The 21,971-nt window shown below is 38.6% G+C and overlaps 2 protein-coding genes across 5 annotated transcripts; both read right to left on the bottom strand.

The window, feature by feature from the left end:
* Positions 1-1,228: 1,228 nt before the first annotated feature.
* LOC143891934 (uncharacterized) lies at positions 1,229-1,675 on the bottom strand. Its single transcript, XM_077396426.1, has 2 exons — positions 1,549-1,675; positions 1,229-1,461 (listed from the first exon to the last, which is right to left on the bottom strand). The coding sequence occupies exons 1-2, from the start codon at positions 1,673-1,675 to the stop codon at positions 1,229-1,231; spliced, it is 360 nt and encodes a 119-aa protein (XP_077252541.1).
* Positions 1,676-3,768: 2,093 nt separating this feature from the next.
* Positions 3,769-18,896, bottom strand: LOC143846542 (uncharacterized). 4 transcript variants are annotated; one of them, XM_077354999.1, is made up of 9 exons: positions 18,495-18,896; positions 17,573-17,656; positions 13,108-13,212; positions 12,766-12,915; positions 12,585-12,683; positions 12,048-12,176; positions 11,006-11,185; positions 5,658-5,774; positions 3,769-4,080 (listed from the first exon to the last, which is right to left on the bottom strand). In XM_077354999.1, exons 1-9 carry the CDS (start codon positions 18,792-18,794, stop codon positions 3,904-3,906), a joined length of 1,341 nt encoding a protein of 446 aa, XP_077211114.1. In that variant the 5' UTR covers positions 18,795-18,896; the 3' UTR covers positions 3,769-3,903. The 4 variants fall into 4 exon arrangements, with proteins under 4 accessions (XP_077211114.1, XP_077211112.1, XP_077211116.1 ...); XM_077354997.1 differs by having other exon boundaries at positions 17,573-17,665; positions 18,495-18,894; XM_077355001.1 differs by lacking the exon at positions 11,006-11,185 and having other exon boundaries at positions 17,573-17,665.
* Positions 18,897-21,971: the final 3,075 nt, after the last annotated feature.

Genomic DNA, 21,971 nt, shown 5'->3' with positions numbered 1-21,971 from the left:
TGTATTCTGTATAGACCTGGCAAAAAGAGACCCAGACCCGCACGTCCACCCGGCCCGCCCGTAATTTACAGGGACCGGGTCACTGGTTAGTGACCCGTTTGAAATTTGACCCGGCCAATACGGGTCACATCAAAACTGGGCCGGGCCAGGTGGACCCGCGGGTGCCTATAAAAACCCACATGATTTAGATTTTATATGGTAATAATCCTGTATTTTTCACATTGTATGGTATAGACCACATCTTAGGATGATCTAAACAATTCATCTGATGGAACACAACTTAGGATGATCCCAGCCCTCCGATCTATAGAGGTTTCCATATATAATAATATGTGATTCCTACATAGATCAGAGGGCTAGGATCATCCTATGGAAATGATTTTTTGGGCTCAACCTATTTACGTTATTGCCCATCACATGGCCAGTTTGGATCATCCTATTATAGTGTGGGGAAAAAACAGAAAAGAAAAAAGAAAAAAAACGGTCGACCTGGCAAGTACGGGTGGGGTCCAGGTCCACAATTAGTGACCCGTAAATTTTACAGGTCATTTTTTACCCGGCCCGTTTGACCCGGACCCGTACGGGTCGGGTCAAACCAGGCCCGAACCACCATGTTTGCCAGGTCTAATTATTTTTTGCAGATTAGGGTTTTAAAGGAAAATTTCCTTTTAAGAATTGTAATTATTTTTAGATATTCACTATGTACCTAGTCATCCTTCAAGCAAAAGTTCAATTTCAAGGTGTCAAATGTACAAAACATTAATGAAAAGGGGAATGATATCCCCCCAACCTCTGACGGATAAATGGGTGAATTTATCCGTTTAGGAGGGGGGAATATCATTCCCCTAATGAAAAACCTAGCTGTTTTGTGATTAATTAATTTGAAAGTTGTCACATATAGCAGATAAGTGACGTGTAGTACCCCATTATCTAGTGATTCAGAGACTACATGTAGTTCATAAGGATTCAAGAAGACTAATTTAATCAATAAATTGCCAAGGACCTTGGGACAGATCACACTATTTACCCACCTTCACTCATCCCTTTTTTCATCTAAACAAGAACAACAACAAAAATTGGAATATGTAAGGGCCATCGATAGTGTTAATCTGTCCCCTAATAGTCACAAATCAACAGCATAAACTAAATTTTTACATAAAATCAACAGCATAAACCAAATTTTTTTACAGAGTAAAGCTACAATTAGCAATTAAAATCGGCATTAATTCTACATGGCCATCCTTTGTAGGCGATCTTGGAGAATTCCATTATACAAGGCCATCCGATTCACGGGTATTCTTCGATACTCAGAGTTTTCCAACACATGAACTTGATTTATTTCGAAGGTGGTATTATCCTCTCTTGTTAACTCATCATCATCATCTCCAACTAGCTCAACCAAATTATCAGCAAAATGAACCCTTTTCTTCTTTTTCTTCACTTCCTCTCTTTTCCTCTCACCTACAAACAATTATAAAAAAGAAATGACAGTGTATTTACTAATATGAATTGAAGAAGAACATGTAGAATGAGTGAAAACCTACAAACCAGAAGAGATACAAGATCTTAGATTGCGGCGTGCAGAGATAAAGTTTGGATCAACAGGTAATTGGGTGGGTGCGAAAGGCTTTTGTCGGCACAAGGCGAAGAGAATTACGGTCCCGGAGAGCGCCATGGCTGTAGCTAAAACCATTCCTTGGGAGCATAGAAGAGAAGACATGGTAGAGAAGAACAAAGAAGAGGTAGATGTAAATAGGTGAGAATCCGTTTTTAGAAGATTTTTTCAAGGTGGGGAATAGATAAAATAGTCTGGAATGAATATTATAGTAGAGATATTGGCGTAAGCATTTGGATTTTACATTGCTTTTGGTCGGCTTTTGCTGGCGCACTGCACGGAAACTTGAAGGAGTTGGAGAAGTGAGGTCAGCTTTCGTGAAAGGGGAATACTAAAACTCAGTGATATTATTTTATTGTTTTAGCAGGGTGAAAATGTCGGCAAGGCCTACGATGTTTCTTTTAATTTTCATTTTTTTGGATATAAAGAACCCGATCTTAATCTCAGTGGACAGGATTTGGGTGAAAAAATTGGATTCAAACCGTGTCCATTGGATCTGAAATACCCCACATCTGTAATTTTTATTTGAACTAAGGGCCCGTTTGGATGCCGGGAAGATTTTGATTTGGAATTCTCACATTTGCAGCCCTTTTTGCATTGACATTTGGATCCCGATCAAATATTTGAATTTCCAATTCAGCGACTGACAGTGAAAAAAATCAGATTTCCAAAAAAGATGTGGAAATAAGAAAATGAAAATCCACAGATTTGACAGTTTCCTCCACCCTCTTGGCTCCTCAACCTCTCCCCTACAGTAGGAATTACCCCCTTCCCTCTCTGCCTCCCTCAGACATGAGCTGGCAAATCTATTCATTTTGTACTGGAAACTCTATTCCAAATCCAAATACAAAATCTAGGGTATCCAAACGGGCTCTAAGGGTATTTTCATCAAAAATATTGAACTTTGGACCCTAAAATAAATACATTATCTACAGCAGTTATCTCCACAGAAAAAACCCCCAAGATTTGGAACCTACCGAACCGTGGTCCCCCCCCCCATAGTGAACAATTTGCATGTTGTGTAGCAAACTAAATTGGAGAAGGGCAATATTTAATCTTTTATACTTTAACACTCCACCTCATGTGTGGCTCACTTGGCAAAGCACATGGCACATGTGGTCCCACTTTGGGTTGACCATTGCATGCGGATTTTTTTTTCTTTTTTGACAACAGGGAGGTTTGAACTTGAGACCTTGCTTTGATACCATGTTGAACTTACCAATGTCTACAAAAGCTTAAGCTATTGGAGAAGGCAATTTTTTATCTTTTATACTTTAACCCTCCCCCGCACGTGTGGCCCACCTGTTCTCCAAAAGCTTAATCTACTAGAGAAAGGCATTATTTAATTTTTTATACTTACTCCCTCTCACCCTCATGTGTGGCCCACTTGGCAAAGCACGTAGCACATGTGGTCCCACGTTGAGTTGACCATTGCATGTGGATTTTTTTTATTTATTTTTGGACAACAGGTAGGTTTGAACTCGAGACCTTACTCTGATACCATGCTAAACTTACCAATGTCTCCAAAAAGCTTAAGCTACTGGAGAAGGCAGTTTTTTTTATCTTTTATACTTCAACAATTATTGGGTGATCTCGGCCATTCATTGTTAGAGATTTTCAAAATGTTTTTGGATCAAATATTTGAAAAAGGAATTTATCAAAGTATTTGAAAAGAAAAAGGAAGTGAACAACAATCAGGCCCAGTTGACCACGGATTGGTTAATGAAAATTTATTTAATTTCCAGAAGGGTGGTTCCGGGCGGCCGCAGAGGGCCGGTCTGCGACCGCGGTTCATCAGATCACAAAAAAAAAAAAAAAAAAGGATCACAAGAGAAAATAAAAGGTTTCGGCCTTAAAGATGGCGACCGACAAATATTTTTCTATTCCCAATCTAAGTTGGGGCCCAACAAATGAACGGTTTAGATCAAGCAATAAAGTGGGCCCCATTTTATTTTATTTTACTTTTGCCACACTTGCATGCAAGGCCGTCTTGTATATGAAAAAAAACACTCCTATTTCAAACTTCATTTATTGGTGGTTACAAACAAGCTGTCAACGGCCAACGAAAGAAGCTTAAAATAAAGGGTGCCAATATCAAAACAAGTGTGAGTTTCAGTTCTCTTCTAAATTGTGGGCATTGTGTTGAAATATAGTTTTTAAGAACCCAAACTCACTCCTACCCTGAATTAAAATAACCAAGTTGCTGCAGTTTAATTATCCTTTCTGCTTCACTTCCATTCTCCTTTGTGGAAGAACCCAAATGCCTGTAATATATACATTGCACTGAATTAAATAAACAAAGGAATGCAGGACTGTGGACTCAGCTCCTGAGCTACATGGAGGAGGTACTCTATGTCAATTGGGGGGTAGCGTTGGAGAAGTTTCAAATTAGCTGTAAAATCTCCATTCAACAGCTCACTTCTAACACACAGCAGCATTGCACAACAGACCCGTAGCAACATATCCTGCACCAGTCACAAGTCATTTGCTTGGAATCATACGTATGAAAGTACATTTGCTTATAGTTAGTTTTCAATCAACAACTAGACATACATACATGGATGCACCCACAATATTTCACTCTTGAAATCAGTAAAAAGTAGCTGAGTCTGTTTGGTTGCACAATTTCTATGGTTTTCTAGGTGCTTTGATTGGTATTGGGTGCCACATCATCTACTAGTTGTATTTGTTTGTAAGTTTTGATTCAAACTACTTGGAGACTACTAGCTTTGCCTCTCTCTTGTATGCTCATGTGGCATGACTTTTGTCCCCCTCCAAACAACTTGAAAAGTAGGGTCTTTTGTAGTAGACTCTCTCTCTCTCTCTCTCTCTCTCTCTCTCAATAATGACACCCCTTTTGCCCTCTTATTTTGGTAAATGACACTCTACAGTAGGAAACTACTTTAGTTGACAACCAAAAACTACTTTCCACTACTCTGTTAGGAGACTACTACACTGCTATTACACATGTTGACTACTTTAGTTCTAATTCACCGCTACTCTACAAGGCAAATACTTCAGTTCAAACAGAGCCTAATGTTCACTCTATATGCAGTTGGATGTTAGAAAAAAATTCCTAGAAATGCGTTTTCAGTGTGTGGCTAACTCAATTTTCATGAAAAGGTTTTTCCAAAACAAAAATTTCCCTGTTTCCTTGAAAAAATCGTCAGAATATTATTTTCCCATAAAATTCTTTTCCCTAGATCCAAATGCCTATATATCCACTTACGTACAAAATTACATGCATAGAACCCGCAATTGGCCGTGAGTGCTGCTAACATGCAAAAACACAATTTTCCAGGAAACCCAGGTAAAAACAAGGCAGTGCTGGGTTCATCTATTGTGTTTGACCATGTTAGGAGATCAGCCAATGTTGAAGCAGATTCTCTAGCTAGGGGAGGTGTTTTTAGGGCAGGTTTAGAGTGGTTTGATTATCTTCCTCCTTGACTTATTGTAATTTCTTCTCTTCTCTTTGTTTCTCTTCAGGACCATCTCGGTTCTATTTTAATATAAAACTGCCTTATTCAAACAAAAAAAAAAACAAGGCAATGCTGCAAAATTCAAAACTTCCCGATCAACTTGGAAGCTTTGAATGAGTAGATTAGGTTTGACAACAATTGGCAAAAAGTGATTTGATTTGATCAACAAAGTTTTGACACTAACAAAATATAGTGGGGGTAAAGTTAGAAAGTTGGCCAAAAAACACATTCAATAGGTCTAAAATGTGTTTTAAAAGTGTTTAAAATGTTTTCCACAAAAAACGGATTTTTTTTTTACTGTAAAGTTTAAACAGAGTATTAAACAGCACACCAATAAAAAACATCTTTTAAAAAAAAAACGTCATTTAGAACGGCATTTTGCTAACTATGCTATGGGTATGACTAGGCTCCAGGATTAAAAAAGACCAAACATTACAAAATTAGCAAGTTTTAATTGGATAAACAAAGTCAGACTCCGAAAAGAGAAAGACATTGTAGAGCTAAAGTCAGAGTTTTGAACATTGAGGCAGGGTAATGCATATTTATTGAGGAGAGCAAGCTACCTGAAGCCCAAAAGGATTGCTGAGCAGAGAATCCCATATTCTCATGATGGCATATAAATTGAATTCCTGAGTTAGAAGCAAAGTGATCCACCTGAATGCATAAAACTGTGGCTTCACCTGCATATAGTGACACAAAATCAGCTTCTGACATTGATTTGAGAGGAGTTTGAAATCTATTTTAAATGAGTATAAATACATGGGCAGTTGAACATGCAAGTTCACTACTGCCAATATATATAGGGATTTGCTAGCGTAAATCACAAAAGGCATTTCGCAGATGGTCTGTCGCATGTCAGACCAGCCGTGCGGATCACTTTTCAGCTTTTATTTGTGGACACGAACACGAGTGTCGCATTTCGACACGGACACGGAGTGTCGGACACAGTGAACTCCCAAAATTTAGAAACGGGGACACGCCTAAAATAGAAAGTACATATAATCATGATTTGTGGACATGGATTCGTGAGCCGAGTTTCGACACGGATATGAGGTATCTAACATGGCAAACCCTAAAAATCTAGAAATAGTGTCACACTCATACACATACATACATATAAAGTTACTGACACTTCTAGCAGTACACTTAAAAGTGTCTAAAGGAGTGTTCACACGCGACACGACACGTGTGTTGGCTATAAATTCAAAGTGTCGGCCAAATCATAGCTTTTCAGCAGATTTGTCTTCATTCACTGTGTGGATGGTCTGACATGCGACAGACCATTTGCGAAATGCCTTTTGCGATAGACACTACGATTTCCCACACACACACACCTGTGTTGCATGGATTCTTTGCCCCCCTATGCCGAATCCGTGTCGACACGTCTCTGCACCCGAATCGGACTTAGATTCGCGTGGGACACACCCGGATTCTTGTTGTAGCCGTGTCCCGCATGAATCCTCTTTTTTCAGGCGAATCCGACTCATTGTTGTCTCTTTTAAAATGCGAATCCTATATATTTTCCCTTTAAGTGTGTTTCCTTCTTAAATTTTTTTTATATGAAAGCACAAGCCATACTCTTTTAATAAAAACCCTAGCGCCTCGACCCGCTTCCTCATTTGACTCTCTTAGTAAAAACTCTAACGGCTCCACCCTACACCCTCAATTTTTTCACACACACACACACACACACACACACATATATATATATATATATATATATATATATATATATATATATATATAGAGGAATAAGAGTGTGCAGTGGAGGGCCTAAACACATGGGTCCCACACTTTTTGTAGTGATCAAAACCATTCATTTGCAAGGTCCTATCATAGATAGGGTGTGTACAAAAAATCAGCTCCATTGGATCATCCTTACCCCTCCAAAAGTGGAGGGCAAAAATGGGCAGATTTGTGGCAAACGGTGTCTGTCCATTTTGCCCTCCACTTTTGGAAGGGTTAGGATGATCCTATGGAGCTGATTTTTTGTACACACCCTATCTATGATGGGGTCTTGCAAATGAATGCTTTGGGCCATCTAACAATGTGGGCCCACATGAGTTTTTGGCCCTCGACCGCACCTAAGCTTGGTGCGGTCGAGCGCACACTCTTATTCCTCATATATATATATATATATATATATATATATATATATATATATATATATAATTTTTAATTTTTAAAAGTTTCTTTTATCTAGACATTACCGAATCCGAATCCTACTTCTTGGGGTTTACCGAATCCGACACCTCGGATCCGTGTCGGATCTCGACACGCGAATCCGAATCCAAGCAACACACACACACACACATATTGGCATGGAATAGGTACAAGGTCTCATAAGGGCAACCTAATAAATGAAACACGCCAACATGTCTGTAAAGTCATGATGAAATTGAAGGCGTGTATTGCAAGTGGGCTTCTGATCATCAATTCGCACAGTCCATCCAGTAGGTTCCACCTTGGATTCCCAATGTCACAAATACTTCTCTGGAAAAATTATCTTAATCACCCATCCAATCACTGGCTCACAGAAAGATGGTTAAAACAGAAAGCCGATTATGTTCTATCTAGGGTTAAGGGAACTCATTGCTACCACTAGGGAAAGTTTCAGATCATCCAGATTTGCTACCTAAGAAATTTAGACATGGGGACATATCTGTATACAAGTAATAAATTATTAAAAAGATGGAATTTCAAAAAATACCAATATAATTGTGAACTTCCAATTAAACCAAATGGTGAAAATTGAAACCAACACAGTCAATTAAAAAACAAAAAAAAATTGTTATTTCAAAAAATCATGACATCTGAACCTTAGACAAAAAATTATCAGTTGCTCCCTAAGAAAAAAATTGAAAAATGAACATATATATATATATATATATATATATATATATGAGAAAATGGTTCCTACACATGTGTAGAGAGTTCTCTACACACTAGCTTAAAATACAGTTAGGGGTGTAAACGAGCCAAGCTTGGCCAGGCTCGGCTCGGCTCGTTAAGCTCAAAAGCTCGGCTCGGGCTCGAACTAGGCTCGGGCTCGGCTCGGCTTGGTCAGGCTCGGCCAGGTTCGCGAGCCTTACCGAGCTTGGGTTATATTAAGTTCACACCCCTCATCTTCCCTGGACAGCCCTATATAGTGTAATTTCACTACTTTTTTACACTAGGGGGGGTGGTCCAAGTAACAAATGGGGTTCCTAAAATGAAGTGACATATTTTGCCTCCCCCTTTCACTCCCTGGACAACCCTTTTAGTGTATATATTAATATATAATATATATATTTAAATATATTAAATTCTTAACGAGCCTTAACGAGCCGAGCCGAGCCGAGCCTGGCCTAAATCGGGCTCGGCTCGTTAAGCTTAACGAGCCTGGCGAGCCGGCTCGGCTCGTTAAGGATTCGAGCCGAGCTTTTTTCAAGCCGAGCTCGAGCGAGCTTCTGAGCCCGAGCCAAAATTGACACCCTGAAATACAGTGGGGGCCCACATTGTTTGGGTGATCCAAACCATCCATTTTAAAAGCCCTCACATAGATAGGGTGTCTACAAAAAATCAGATCCATAGGATCATCCCAACCCTACGATTTGTGGAGGTAAAATGGATGTCTTTAAACCTTCACAAATTAGTCCAATTTTTGCCTCCACAATTCGAATGGTTAGGATGATCCTCTGGATCTGATTTTTTGTGGACACCCTATCTATGTGAGGGCCTTAAAAATGAATGGTTTGGATCACCCAAATAATGTGGCCCCCACTGTATTTTAAGCTAGTGTGTAGATAACTTATCTACACATGTGCGTAGGAACCGTTCTCTCTCTCTCTCTCTCTCTCTCTCTCTCTCTCTCTCTATATATATATATATATATATATATATATATATATATATATATATATACACACACACACACACACACACACACATACACACACACACACACACACACACACACACACACACACATCTGAATTTTGATTCTTTCATAAGTGCATCTTGGTGCCTATAATAAAAAATGGAATGTAAGCCCTGGCATGAGAGACTCACCTTACAGAGACTCGGAGAGTTTCTTTGGCACCAAGAGATTGAAAAAAAGCTTGAAGGCATGGAGGATAAAAAGACCAAAAGTTAAACACTCGGCACTAGAGGCTCACCTATGAATACTTCTTTGGACACCAAGAGAGTGGAGACAAGATTGAATGCAAGGACTGAGAAATCTTCATGTTAACAAAAGGAAAACTGATATAAATTTGAAAACAAAAATATATATATAATGAAAAAAAGTCTGGACTTGGCATCATCAGGACACGTGTACATATTGTCCCATGTTTTAACATGGTTAAACCAAAAAAGTAGAAGTTTCCAGGCAAAGTTGGTTTACTTTTTCACTCTTGTAAGTCACTCCAATCCGTGTGATTTTTGCAGGTGGCCCATCCATGGTGAGACCCACCAGATGGACGGTCAAACCCAACAATCAGAATATTCATGTCCAATAAATGTGATTCTTCACCATGTTGTGGTGCAAAAGAATGGTAGACAGTTCCTCACTGAATAAACATTAGTTCATTAAGAAATGTAGTTAGATAAATTCAAATGTACTTAAATATATTGTCAAGCAATTGTAAACGTGAAACATGTGTTTGGTGATCAAGAGATTCAAGACTACTGACTTTGTAGGCCAGCACCAGGTTACATATAAATTCTTCTCATGAAAATTCATTAAGTATTGATAATACATTGAATTACTTCATAACTCATGAAAAAATCATAAATTATAAAAAACTAATTTAATGGGATTTAAATCCATAATGTGTTACAAAATAAATGTACGCATCCACCACGATACATCCTTGACTAGTGCTATAAAGAAAATGTATAATACATGCTACATTATATATTTTAAATAGCATTTTTCCAAATTTTTACAAAGTTTTGCTGAATTTCTTTTAAATTTTCAGATCTTGCCTCATCAAATTATTCCCTAACCTGAACTTGCTAACAATGGGTGCTATTAAGTTAGGTTGCACCTTGGGTTGGGTTCTACCTGACCGGCGTCGACCCGACTCAAAAAAAACCCAGGTCAGATTTAGAAATCATGGTTCTCGGGTTGGATCAGGTTTTAGGTTGAAAAACCTGACCCAATTTCTCGTAGGGTCAGGTTTAAAGGAAAAAAAAAAAAAAAAAAAACCAAAACCCAACCTGACACTTAAAGGTGTACTGTGACATTCTTAAATATCTCTTGAATAACATGACAAATTATTTTCCAATATATTGATATAATTATTTTCATTGAGGAGTTCAGATTTCTGATGTGAAAGTACCTTCTTAAATTTATGCAATTGAGGACTTATATTTAAAGATTTTTGGTGTGAAGATTTGTTGTTTTTTACAACCATTGAAAGTAGTCACTATCCTAAGCTAATCATTAACGACACAACACGACACAACCTCACCCAAGAAACTATCTCGGGTAGGGAGGGGTTTATAAATCTAGGGTTTTCTCGTAAAAAATGCAACCCGACGAACTCCGGATAATTTCTCTGGTAGGGTATGGTTTGGAAAACCAACCCACCCGACCCGAGTTGCAACCATAATATTAAGAACGGAGATCCCATCCACGAGATCAGGGCATGAAACAATTGATTGGTAAAATTTTCTCAGGAAAGCCCAAAATAATACACTCGGAACCCCATTGATCAAGGGGTAGGATCATCAAATGAAGATAGGAACAATGGAAATGAATTGGACTCTTGGTAGCCCACCTGATCACATACCCGTTGACCATAAAATCTGTACAAGGGACCATGACCGTCCTCATTCATGAGAAGTGAATGCTACAGTTTCATTTTTCTTAAAATTTGTCATGTAGTTGCTACATACACTCATGCAAGAACTTTCAATTATTTACCTTAGTGGTGGTCTCAAGATGCCGCCACAATGCTTCATCATTGGCTTTAAGTAGCTCCGCCAAACGTGAAAGAGTAGAGAGTATTCCAACTGGGCTATTATCTAAATGTTGGCAGAAGTGATCTACAGAATCACTCAACAATCGTACAAAACAGGCAAAGCTATCTGCTTCTGCATTTGACTGTGCAATTCAAATTAATAATAATTACTAAAAGAGGAAAAAAATCAAGTTAATAGATGTCCTTGAACTTGTTTGTACTAATAGAGGATAGACTTTTACTACAAACAAAGACGAGCAGAGATCAGGAAATAAAATTTCTAAACTCTTTATTAGCCGATCCTAATTAAAGTGATATAGGAGTTTTTGTATGCGAACTAAATTATTCATCTCCTCCTCCTCCCCTTTCCTTCCTTCCTCCCTTCCACTCCTTCAATCAGGAAAGTAAAAGCATTAAAAGGTAACAATGTTTATAACCTCAATCTCTAAAAAAAGTGATCAATCAGGAAAGTAAACATATTAAAGGGGGTAACGATGTTTATAACCTTAATCTCTAAACTAAGTGATCAGCTCCTGAAGTTTCTTGGTAGAGCATTTTGATCATGTGCTTAGATGAACTCCACTCAACGCACCAATTTTGGTATTAGTCAACTAGAGCTGGTTAATTCCTGCATTAGGTTTTCTTTAGACTTGCAAATCCTAAAAGCAGCGACCTTTGTGCCCAATAAACATTGTAAATATCCAACATGTTCCATACTCATTTCTGGTCAGGTTATGGGATTGATTTTTTATAGGAGCAAAGTGAGGAATCTTGAAGTTTTAAAGAACAACTATAGGAGCTATTCCTAACAATGTTCACAAATTTTGAAGTTTTAAAGAACAATTCAAGAAACACTAAAATTCACAACATTGTAAGATGTTAGCATGTTGATTACATGAAAAACAAATACATGTATGCTCCAGATCTATTCACCACATGCTCAGGATGTGGTAGTTCCTCCCAAAATAAAAAATGTAAATCAGCCTACTTGCAATATTTACTTACAGCATTTTCCTCATCTGGATCTGTACTAAAAACATAGTACAGTGGAGCTAAGACCTCATTCATTCCTTGTACATAACGAATTGCTGGGTTTAGTTTTGCAAAGAGGAGAAGAATGTTTCTCATTGCTTCCTGCCCACGAAAAAACAATTTCTTAATCCGTTTAGCACAAGATTCATCTCAAAAGTAGTAGAAACGGTAAGGGGTTGTTTGGATACAAGGATTTTAAAATCCTGGATGGGAGATGAGAGGAGGAGACCATCCGTTGTTTTTTTATTTCTCACCCCTCCTTTTGTCAAGCGAGAGAGTAGGAGATCTTCTCAGGTTTGCAGGTTCTAGAAATCCCAGGGTGGGGGAGAGATTTCTAAAACCTGGATTTCTCACCTAAAATCCAAGAAAACAGTTGATATCGAAGATTTTAAAGAAGGAAACGGTCTGTCGTTTTCTGAGTTCTTGCCCCTATTTTACACTGCTTTCAAACTAAAACCTAGATTCTAAAATCCACGTATCCAAACAGGCCCTAAGTGTGTAATCAAGTACCCGGTTCTTAAGGCCAAATGATGAGTCCCCTGAGAAGAACCTCAAACCTGGGTGTGTTCGTTGCAAATCACGATCAATCTGGTCTGCAATCTCAGCATCCTAGTGAACAAAGCCTACTTAGCCAAGCTACTAAGTCACCAGATGCTATGTAAGAGATGTCAGAGGCAGAGAATTCACATACCTGGAAATACTGATTCCAAGCGCTTGCCTTACCAAGGCTCAGAGGGTGATCTCCATGAGAAACCTCATGTCTTCTAAGCAGCCCATCTACAACAGTCTCCTTTTCCTGATCGTTACAAACCAAAGCTCCATCCTTCCTTGTGAATTCTGACTGTCTAAATTAAAACTTCTAACTTGTGAAAAGAAAACAGGAGAAAATTGCTCAAAAGATACAAAATACGTAAGGAAAAGCAGATCAATGAATGAAATACCAACATATTGATTGAGTGCAATATTATATCATACTATTCAGTTTTGAATTTTAGAAAATAATGCTTCTCTGTAAGGTCAAATACCAACATACAGGATTTAAAAGGAGGTCATGCTTTAGGGCAGCATATTTCAATCTGCTTTCAGCCAGCTCTCCTTTCCATGAATCTCGGGCAGACGGTAAGTAACCCAAGAGCAGCTACTTGTGAGAAACAAACAGAGAGAACAAATAAGTACTAGCTGGAAAGACACCAGCATCTGTTAAACTAATATAATAAATAAAATTAAGATCATTTTAAGAAGTTTTTAATGAAAGCTGGCTGTAAAATATCTATGGAAATATATAGCGTGGTAAAGCTAATTTCATTTTTAATGCAGAAGTACCCCATGATAGTTATGCATTTCAAAAGCAGAAGAAAAGGTTCAGCATCAGCAAACACAATAGCAAGGCAGAATAAACACGGTGACTACAAAAAAGATAACAGAGTTATTAAAAATTATTAATAATTTCATAAAAAAAGCCCTTATCTGAAAGTACATCAATCACCATGACAGACAAATGAAATGGTATGATAACAAGGACAAGGTGTATTTGGATGCTCCCTCCCTCCCTCCCTCCCTCCCTCTCCCTTCTACTCTCTACCTTATAAAGAGAACATAAAGCATTGTTTTTAAGGCATAACACCAAAGAAATAGTGGTGCATTGGCAAAACTCGTCATAGATCCATCGGACCATGTCCAACAAAGTCTGATTCCTCCTTTCAGCTACACCGTTATGATGGTGGCAGGAGTCCACTGAGCAACGATCCCACTCGCTCGCAAATAGTCCCCAAACTCATTCCAGAGGTACTCTCCTCCCCTGTCGGAGCGGAGAGCCTTGATGGTAACCTACAAACACTCATATCAATCCATCATCAGCTGAGTGGGGATAAAGTGAACTTGCTAAAAGACATTTGTATTCATTAGCAATTGATATGGCAGTTGATTTATCTAACACTCATCCAAATTTGAACCTTCATCTTGGGGTCATTACTCAGTTTATGCACAACCATAAACGACCACATTTGAGTACTCTCTAAGATTTTGTAGTAACTCAAATCCATGTGGAATAGGATTTTTATAGTAAATATGGACAACTTCGGGTTGCAACCTTCTAAATGATGATTGTGCCTGAGCCAATGATACTTGGATACTTAGTACACACAACATACTGAGTCTGACACTCAGACACAACATACTGCATGATACTTCTGTTCGTCGAAAAAAAACTAGCATATTTTAAACAAATATCTCTCCCTTTTTTTCTGAATTAGCTACCATGCGTCTTCTTATTGTCGCATATTTCCAATAATAATTTTTATTGCGTCTTACAGTTAGGATACTCTTTTTAAGTTCTAGATTTTTTTCTTCTCATCTTCTATTAGGAGTTATCATTTGATGATTTAGGTGAATCTAGTTTTCTAATGTTGAATAACATGTAAGGGTAGTTTAGGCATTACCTCTATATTAGAGGGAATTGCAGTCATTATACCATGGTTGCCCTATTTGGGCCTATATATACATCATTTACATGAGGAGCTGTTTAGTGGAGACTCTCCATCATCTTCACTTATCTTCTTCTTCCTCATTAACCTAATCCCCATTTCTAACATGGTATCAGAGCAAAGATCCTTGGGATAGGAGGAAGGAAAGAAGAAGAGCCATCTCACCCCACGCCATCTCCCTCCAACTCTCTCATTCTCGTTACCCCTCACTCACGCAACTCTGTTTTTGCGCAAATCATTATGCGCAATCTCTCTCCTACGAAAATCTCTCTCAAATCTCTGTAAAATCTCTCCCCAGATTATCTCTCTCTCATCCCTTGCGCATCTACACATTCTTTTTTTCCTCTTCGTAATCTTTCTCTTTCTTTCCGTAATCTTCTCTCTCTATCTTGCATTCCCTCTCTATCGCTCCCTACGTTGTCCCCTCTCTTTGAGCTATTTGCAAGCCCCCAGCCTGTAAACCCTCTCACGCCTCCTCACCCTCATCTCCATATCAGTGTAAACCCCCTTTTCCCCTCTAAAACCCAACTCCATTCCCAAATCCAAATCTCCGTCCAAAAAAAATCGCAAACCCTCCCCAAATCCTATTCTCTACACCTCCATTCACATCCCATTGGAGGAAATCTCCACCCACAACTCTTTTTTGGGCATCTTTCTCATTTTATTCCCTCCATCCAAAACCCTAAATCCCTAAATCTCCACCTAAAATCTCAAATCCATCCCATCCAAACCCTAAACCCTTTCTTTTGGGTTCCTAAACCCCACATCCTTCTTGCAAATGCCATTTGTAGATCCATCCATCTTCCAAAACACACAAAAAAAAAAAAAACAAGAAAACCCCAAAAAGATCCATTCTTGTACATTCTTTTTCCCTCTTTTCTCCATCCAAATCTCTCTTTACTTGTTCTTTTTTATTCTTTCTTTCTAAATCTTGTTCTTTCTTCTACTAAATCCATTCTTTTTCTTCTTTCTTGTTCTTTCTTTGCTCTACATCCATAAATCCCTTTCCTTTTTGTTCCCAAATCCATACATCTCTTTCTTTTCTAAATCTTTGTCCCTTTTGAGAGTTATTTCTCTTTTCCTCCCCTCCTCCTTTATGGTTTAAATCCTCTCTTTCTGTCTCTTTTGAGTCTTCTCCTCCCATCCACTCCATCCTATTCTTCGTTTTCCGTCTCTCTATTCGTTGTGTTTCATGACTTTTGTGTTGTTCTTCAAGGCGCGTACCAAGTGTTTGATCAAATGTCTAAGATAGGTGTTGTGCCTTGATTGTGTTCTTTTCGTTGCAAGTTGAAGGCTTTCAACCTCAACCTGAGATGAGTGTTGTCATGTTGTCTTGGTATTGTCTTCTTTGTTGTCTTCTTTATGTCTTTTTTTATGTTGTTGTCTCCGGGCTCATGTAATCTCGCCCGAGGGGGGAGTGTTTTTGGTTGGTCGATGATTGTTCTTCCCCGTCCGTCTTATTGTCTTCTCTAGTTGATGTTTGTTCACCCTTCTATGGTTGTTTTGTCTGTTCTTTGCATTGTCATTTCTTCCTGTGCATTATTAGTTGCTTCGTATTTCTTCGCATTGTTCATTGTTTCATCTTAGTGTTCTTGGCATAGTTTTACGCATTATTGTCCGGCTATATGCCTAGTCGTTAGCATGGATTTCGACCTTATCTGCCCCGGGCAACGTGCTTTTCGCCATCTTTGGTCGGTGTTCCCTTCAAGCAACGATGTCCCCGTCAACCTTGTCTCCAGACGATGGTGTTCCCATCGTTGGTTAGTTCTCTTCAGGAGACGATGTCCCTGACGACCTTGTCTACAGACGATGGTGTCCCCATCGTTGGTTGGTTCTCTTCAGGCGACGGTGTCCTCATTGTTGGTTGGTTCTCTTCAGGCGACGGTGTCCACGTTGACCTTGTCTCCAGACGATGGTGTTCCCATCGCTGGTTGGTTCTCTTTAGGCGACGGTGTCCCCGTCTACCTTGTCTGCAGACGATTGTGTCCCCATCGTTGGTTGGTTATACCTCATCTCTCCAGACTACGGTGTCCCCCATCGTTGGTGGGTTCCGATCACCTTTCTGATGGTTGTTCTTCTTCTCTTGGCGTTGTGCTACTCAGCTAATGTCTCCGCCAGCCAGTGCTACTTCGCCATTGCTCGTGCACGCCTTTGGTGCTTATTTTGCTCAATGGATCGCTACTAGTTCCCTGCCAACGTGTCACCGTTCGACCCTTCGTAGTTTGCAGATTTATTTGCCGGTCTCTCATTCAGGGGAGGCCCTATTTTGATCGCTTTCGCCATCATGCTGATTAGGGGGGGCTCTGTTTTGATGGTTGTTGATCTTGCTGTTGTACTCTTGTGGCCATTGCTATCTCTTTGTTATGCTTTTCATTATGTATTCACCACACCCGCTTGAGGAGTGTTGTATCAAGCTGTGTATGAGATTATTGTACTTTTTTATTGTATGGTTATTTTTAGTTGTTTGTTGTTGTTTATTTGTAGCAAGCTGGAGTTCTATAGTATATACACTCCAGCTTGAGGGGGAGTGTTGAATAACATGTAAGAGTAGTTTAGGCATTACCTCTAGATTAGAGGGTATTGTAGTAGTTGTATCATGGTTGCCCTATTTGGGCCTATATACTCATCATTTACATGAGGAGCTCCCAAGTGGATACTCTCCATCATCTTCACTCCTCTTCTTCTTCCTCATTAACCTAATCCCCATTTCTAACACCTAAAATGGTTCTCAAAGCATTTTTCCAACATGATACATCCTTGCTAGAAAAGTGTAAATATATGTAACATTAATATGTTCATGTGAGCTGAAACTCAAAAGTAAAAAGAACTAAATGTTTAAGGTCTCTAACCAGATCCTGAAATAACTCAAATAAGAGATAATTCTATTGAATAATGCTAACACTAATTGATTTTCATTGAGAAAATAAATTGGGTAATAACCCGACTCAATTTTCAGTGCTGCCAGAAGAAAAGGTTATACTAAAAGGATGTAAATACACCAGTATCGATATTTACCTTCCATGTTGTTGCACGAAAACTTCCTTCATCTGGGAGACCCGAACTGGAAATGCTTTGCAATGTTTCCAAATTTATAACCTTCTGAGAAAGCTAAAAAAAAAACAGAATAAAGGAATAGGCTCCAAAATCATGCATTAGCAAAGTAAGAGAAAGAATCAATTTTCAGAAAATGAACAAAATCATATTCTTCTTCTTTTTTCAAAAATCTCAGCATGTAATGCATGCAACTGCATTGAGGCGATAAGTAGAGACATGGTGGAAAGTTTCTGCCAATTCAGATTAATCAGTGATGGAAAATGAATGAAATCCAATCAATAGCAAACAGAAATTTCTACAATTAAAAAATGAAACTACTGAAAATATAAAAAAAAATTGGCCATCTAATTTCACCAAAGCACAAAGAAAAAATGCATGAAATCAATGAAAAATTGGCTATTTACCCAAAATGAAAAGTAAAATTCCTCTCATCATATTAAAATCAATAAAATAAAATAAAAACAAAGGCCCTGTTCGGATTGCAAGAAAAACATTTCTGACATAAAATTTATTCTTGGGGAAATTTTTGAATGATTTATGATTTAGAGGAAAATAATATGATTATGACTAATTTAGAGGGATATTACCATAAATTGGCGGTCCCTCTAAGTAAAAATTGAGTAGATTCTGTTCAAGTTATCTTTTTTCATGTGTTAAAAATGTAGGAAATTTTAGAAATATTTTTCCTTTCCTAACTTTTCCAGAAAAGTCCTGCAATCCAAACATGCCCTAAAAACAAAAATTAAAACAACCAAACCCTCCTAAACCTAAAGCGATTATCCTCATTTCACCAAAACACATATAAATGAAGTAAAATCCCCTTAAAAAAATGCGAATCCTTAAACCTAACTCAAACAACAAATAAAATCCAACTCAATCTCACCTCGAATTCCAATTCCCTCACTTTCCAAGTAGCATCCATGGCCAAAGAAGAAACCGATGCAGAGATCTCCCGTTTGATTCCTCTACAATTCCTCTTATCATCAATTCCACATTCCTTCGCTTCGTCCTCTTCAAATCCGAGTCCATTCGCTCGGAATGTCTCGAGCTCTTCTCCGAGTTCTAACCCTAAATCTAAACCCCAATCATTTTCTACATTGTCTCCAAATCTAGCCTCGAAGGTTCCGAGCCGATCGGGAAGGGAACGATTCTTGTCCGGGAGCTTGAACTTCCCTCTCAGCATCTTGCAAAAGGATGAAGAGAGGGGATGGAAAATGAAGGCGGGATTCTTGTTTCATGGAAAGGCCTGGTCTCCCTCTCTTTCTGTTTCTTCAAAAAGACTGGTAGTTAAGCCGTTGAATGGTAGAAATTCGAACTTAAATGCACATTAACCAGAGATTTTAGTAGGGGAATTTATATCTTTTACCCTTTTCCCACTCATTGCTGTGGTGTAAAAAAATTGGGTCGGGCGGGTTGGGTTTTCCAAAACCCTACCTGAGAATTATCTCGGGTCGGATCGGGTCGGGTCGGGTCGGGTCGGATCTAATTATTTAAAAGAAAACCCGAGATTTGTAAACCTGACACTACATGTGGTTGTCGGGTCGGGTTGGGTTGGGTTTTTTTTTTTTTTTTTTTTTTTAGGGTATGATAATGACTAATTTGTGTCATTTCACATAACAGATTTGATCACCTCAACGAAAGCAATTGTATCTAGGAAAATAATTTGCTATGCTATTCAAGAGATATTTAAGAAAGTCACAGTACAGACCTATATAAGTCAGGTCAGGTTTCAAGTTTTTATTCTTTAAACCCGCTCTACCCAAGATTGAGTCAGGTTTCCAATTTAAAACCCGACCCTACACAGGACCCATGATTTTTAAACCCAATCCATGTTATTTTTGGGTTGGGTAGATGCGGGTCGGCTTTTACCCAACCCAAGTTGCAGTCCTAGTAAAAAGGGTTGTTATAAATTTATAATACAGTAGAGGTGTGGTCGGGGGAAGAAAAGGGTACGAATACGTCCTTTCTTTAACATGGTGTGTGCGCCTGAAGTCCAATATGTTTTAAAAATAATGTGGACTCGCATCATTGAATGATCTAAACCGTTCATTTGATGGGCACAAAGGTAGATAGGTTGTACCATGATTTCTGTTTAGGAAGATCCTAACCCTCCGACCTGTAAGGACCGCACATCATGGAAACCTATGAAGATCGAAGATTTATTATCCTGTGGAGATGATTTATATGTTACTACCTATTTACGTTGTGCCACAACAAATAATGGTTAACTATGAGAATGTAAAGAAGTCCAGTTGGAATGCCTCATATGAGAAATGTGAAGGGTTGGATGTTTATGCAAACAGATTATATGCTAATTTGGCGGTAAATTGGTGTAGGTTAATGGATCCATGTCATATTGTAGTGGAGATACACGCTTGTTATCTATAGATTGTAATATAAGATTTATGATTTAGGCCACGTTTGGATAGCCACAACATTTAGATTTGGATTTCTCACATTTGACTGTTAAGATTTGGATCTGGATGAAATCCTTAAATTTCCAAATCAACTATAACAGTGAAAAAGCAGATCTGATTTTCAAACCTATTCTACAAGACACTATTTGGAAATCTATATTTGTGACAATTACCTTCACCCTCGCTGCTCCTCGACCTTGCTACACTTGTGAGACATCCCTCTCTCTCTCTCTCTCTCTCATACAACATGAGCTTGAAGATGATTAATGTATTTTGTATCCAAACTCAAATCCCTCTCTCTCTCTCTCATACAAGATGAGCTTGAAGATGATTGATGCATTTTGTATCCAAACTCAAATACAAATACAAAAAACATGAGGTATCCGAACGTGGCCTTGAGGAAATCATAGTAAAGTTGTGTAGTTTGAATATTGATTCTTTAACTTTCAAATACCTACTTCCCGACTTGTCTCAAGATTCTATACTTGTCTCATTGTACAACGACCATGATTTCCAAGTGATGCCAGGTTGTCATGAGGGTTTATTGAAAGCTTCTTCTTATGTTTTAAAAGACTTAAGCCAACGGTACCCCAGTGTCTGACACGATAATAAACAGGTATGTCTTTACATCATCAAAGTTTTACAAGTCAGCTAGGAGGAATGATAGATGCAAGGGCTAAAGAAGGGCCCTTGAATAGATCCACGTCATCAAGTGCAACCGAATTCAGTTTCTCAACAGTCTGTGAAAATGACATGGATTATTCAAGGGCCCTTCTCCAGCCCTTGCATATAGAGGGCCCTTGCATCTATCATTCCTCATCAGTTATACATGAAAAGATATATTGGAAGTCATTGTAGTACATGATGGCAAGGAGTTGACAAGTGTACAAGAGTGTGAAACTCCTATAATCACAAATTTTGAAGAGATAAGACTATGTTCATTATGGAAAGATATCAAATTTTTTTGATATGGAATATGTTAAAAATGAAAGTTATCGTGTAACCGCAAAATGTAAATGCGAGGGTTGGTAAGCTGTTGGAGAAAGGCGTTATTTATCTTTTATACTTTAACACTCCCCCGCACGTGTGGCCTACTTGGCAAACACATGACACATGTGGTCCCACTTTGGACATACCATCGCATGTGGATTTTTGCTATCCGGGAGGTTTGAACTCGAGATCCTTGGCTTTGATACCATGTTAACTTACCAACTTCTTCAAAAGCTTAAGTTGTTGGAGAAAGGCGTTATTTTATCTTTTATACTTTAACAAGGGTGTACATGGTGTATTTATGCTGAATATGCATACTTTTATAGTTAAAAATATGAAGAACGGACACTCTTGTCGAGTTGGAATCAGGACATCTGATCATCCTCAAGCAAGAAAGAAGTGGGTTGCAAGTGTAATCGAAGAGAAACTTTGAGATACTCCCAGGTACAAACTAAGAGCCATCGTTATTTATCTCCATCGAGACTATAAAGTGCACTTGCAAATATAAGGCATGGTGAGAGAAGGAGGTTGCAATGAATGCAATTTACAGGTCACATGACGAAGCGTACACCTTCTTACCCCATTTTTTGTAAAAGATTGATGGATACCATCCCGGCAGTACTAGTAGTGGAGATGACTCTAGGTTTAAAAGACTATATATCATTTCAGGCAATGTTGCACGGCTTCGAACATGGTTGACACCATTGGTTTGTTTTTATAGATGGAACAATTATGAAGTCTCAATACAAAGGGGTATTATTAGGTGCAACTGCGTTGGATGGAGATGATGGAATTTTTTCGATTACCATTGATACTGTGGAATTAGAAAGTTCAGAGACCTGGCTATGGTTTCTTATACAGTTAAACACAGTTTTGCCAATGACCCATCTAATAACATTTATATCAGATAGAGCCGTGCCCATCTGGAGTCGCGACACGTGGGTGACCCCTTA

Source organism: Tasmannia lanceolata, unplaced genomic scaffold (genome assembly GCF_043159265.1).
Source record: "Tasmannia lanceolata isolate RefF3 unplaced genomic scaffold, GAP_Taslan_0.1 ptg000015l, whole genome shotgun sequence".
NCBI classification, from domain to species: domain Eukaryota; kingdom Viridiplantae; phylum Streptophyta; class Magnoliopsida; order Canellales; family Winteraceae; genus Tasmannia; species Tasmannia lanceolata.
This window is presented reverse-complemented; position numbering and strand designations above follow the sequence as displayed.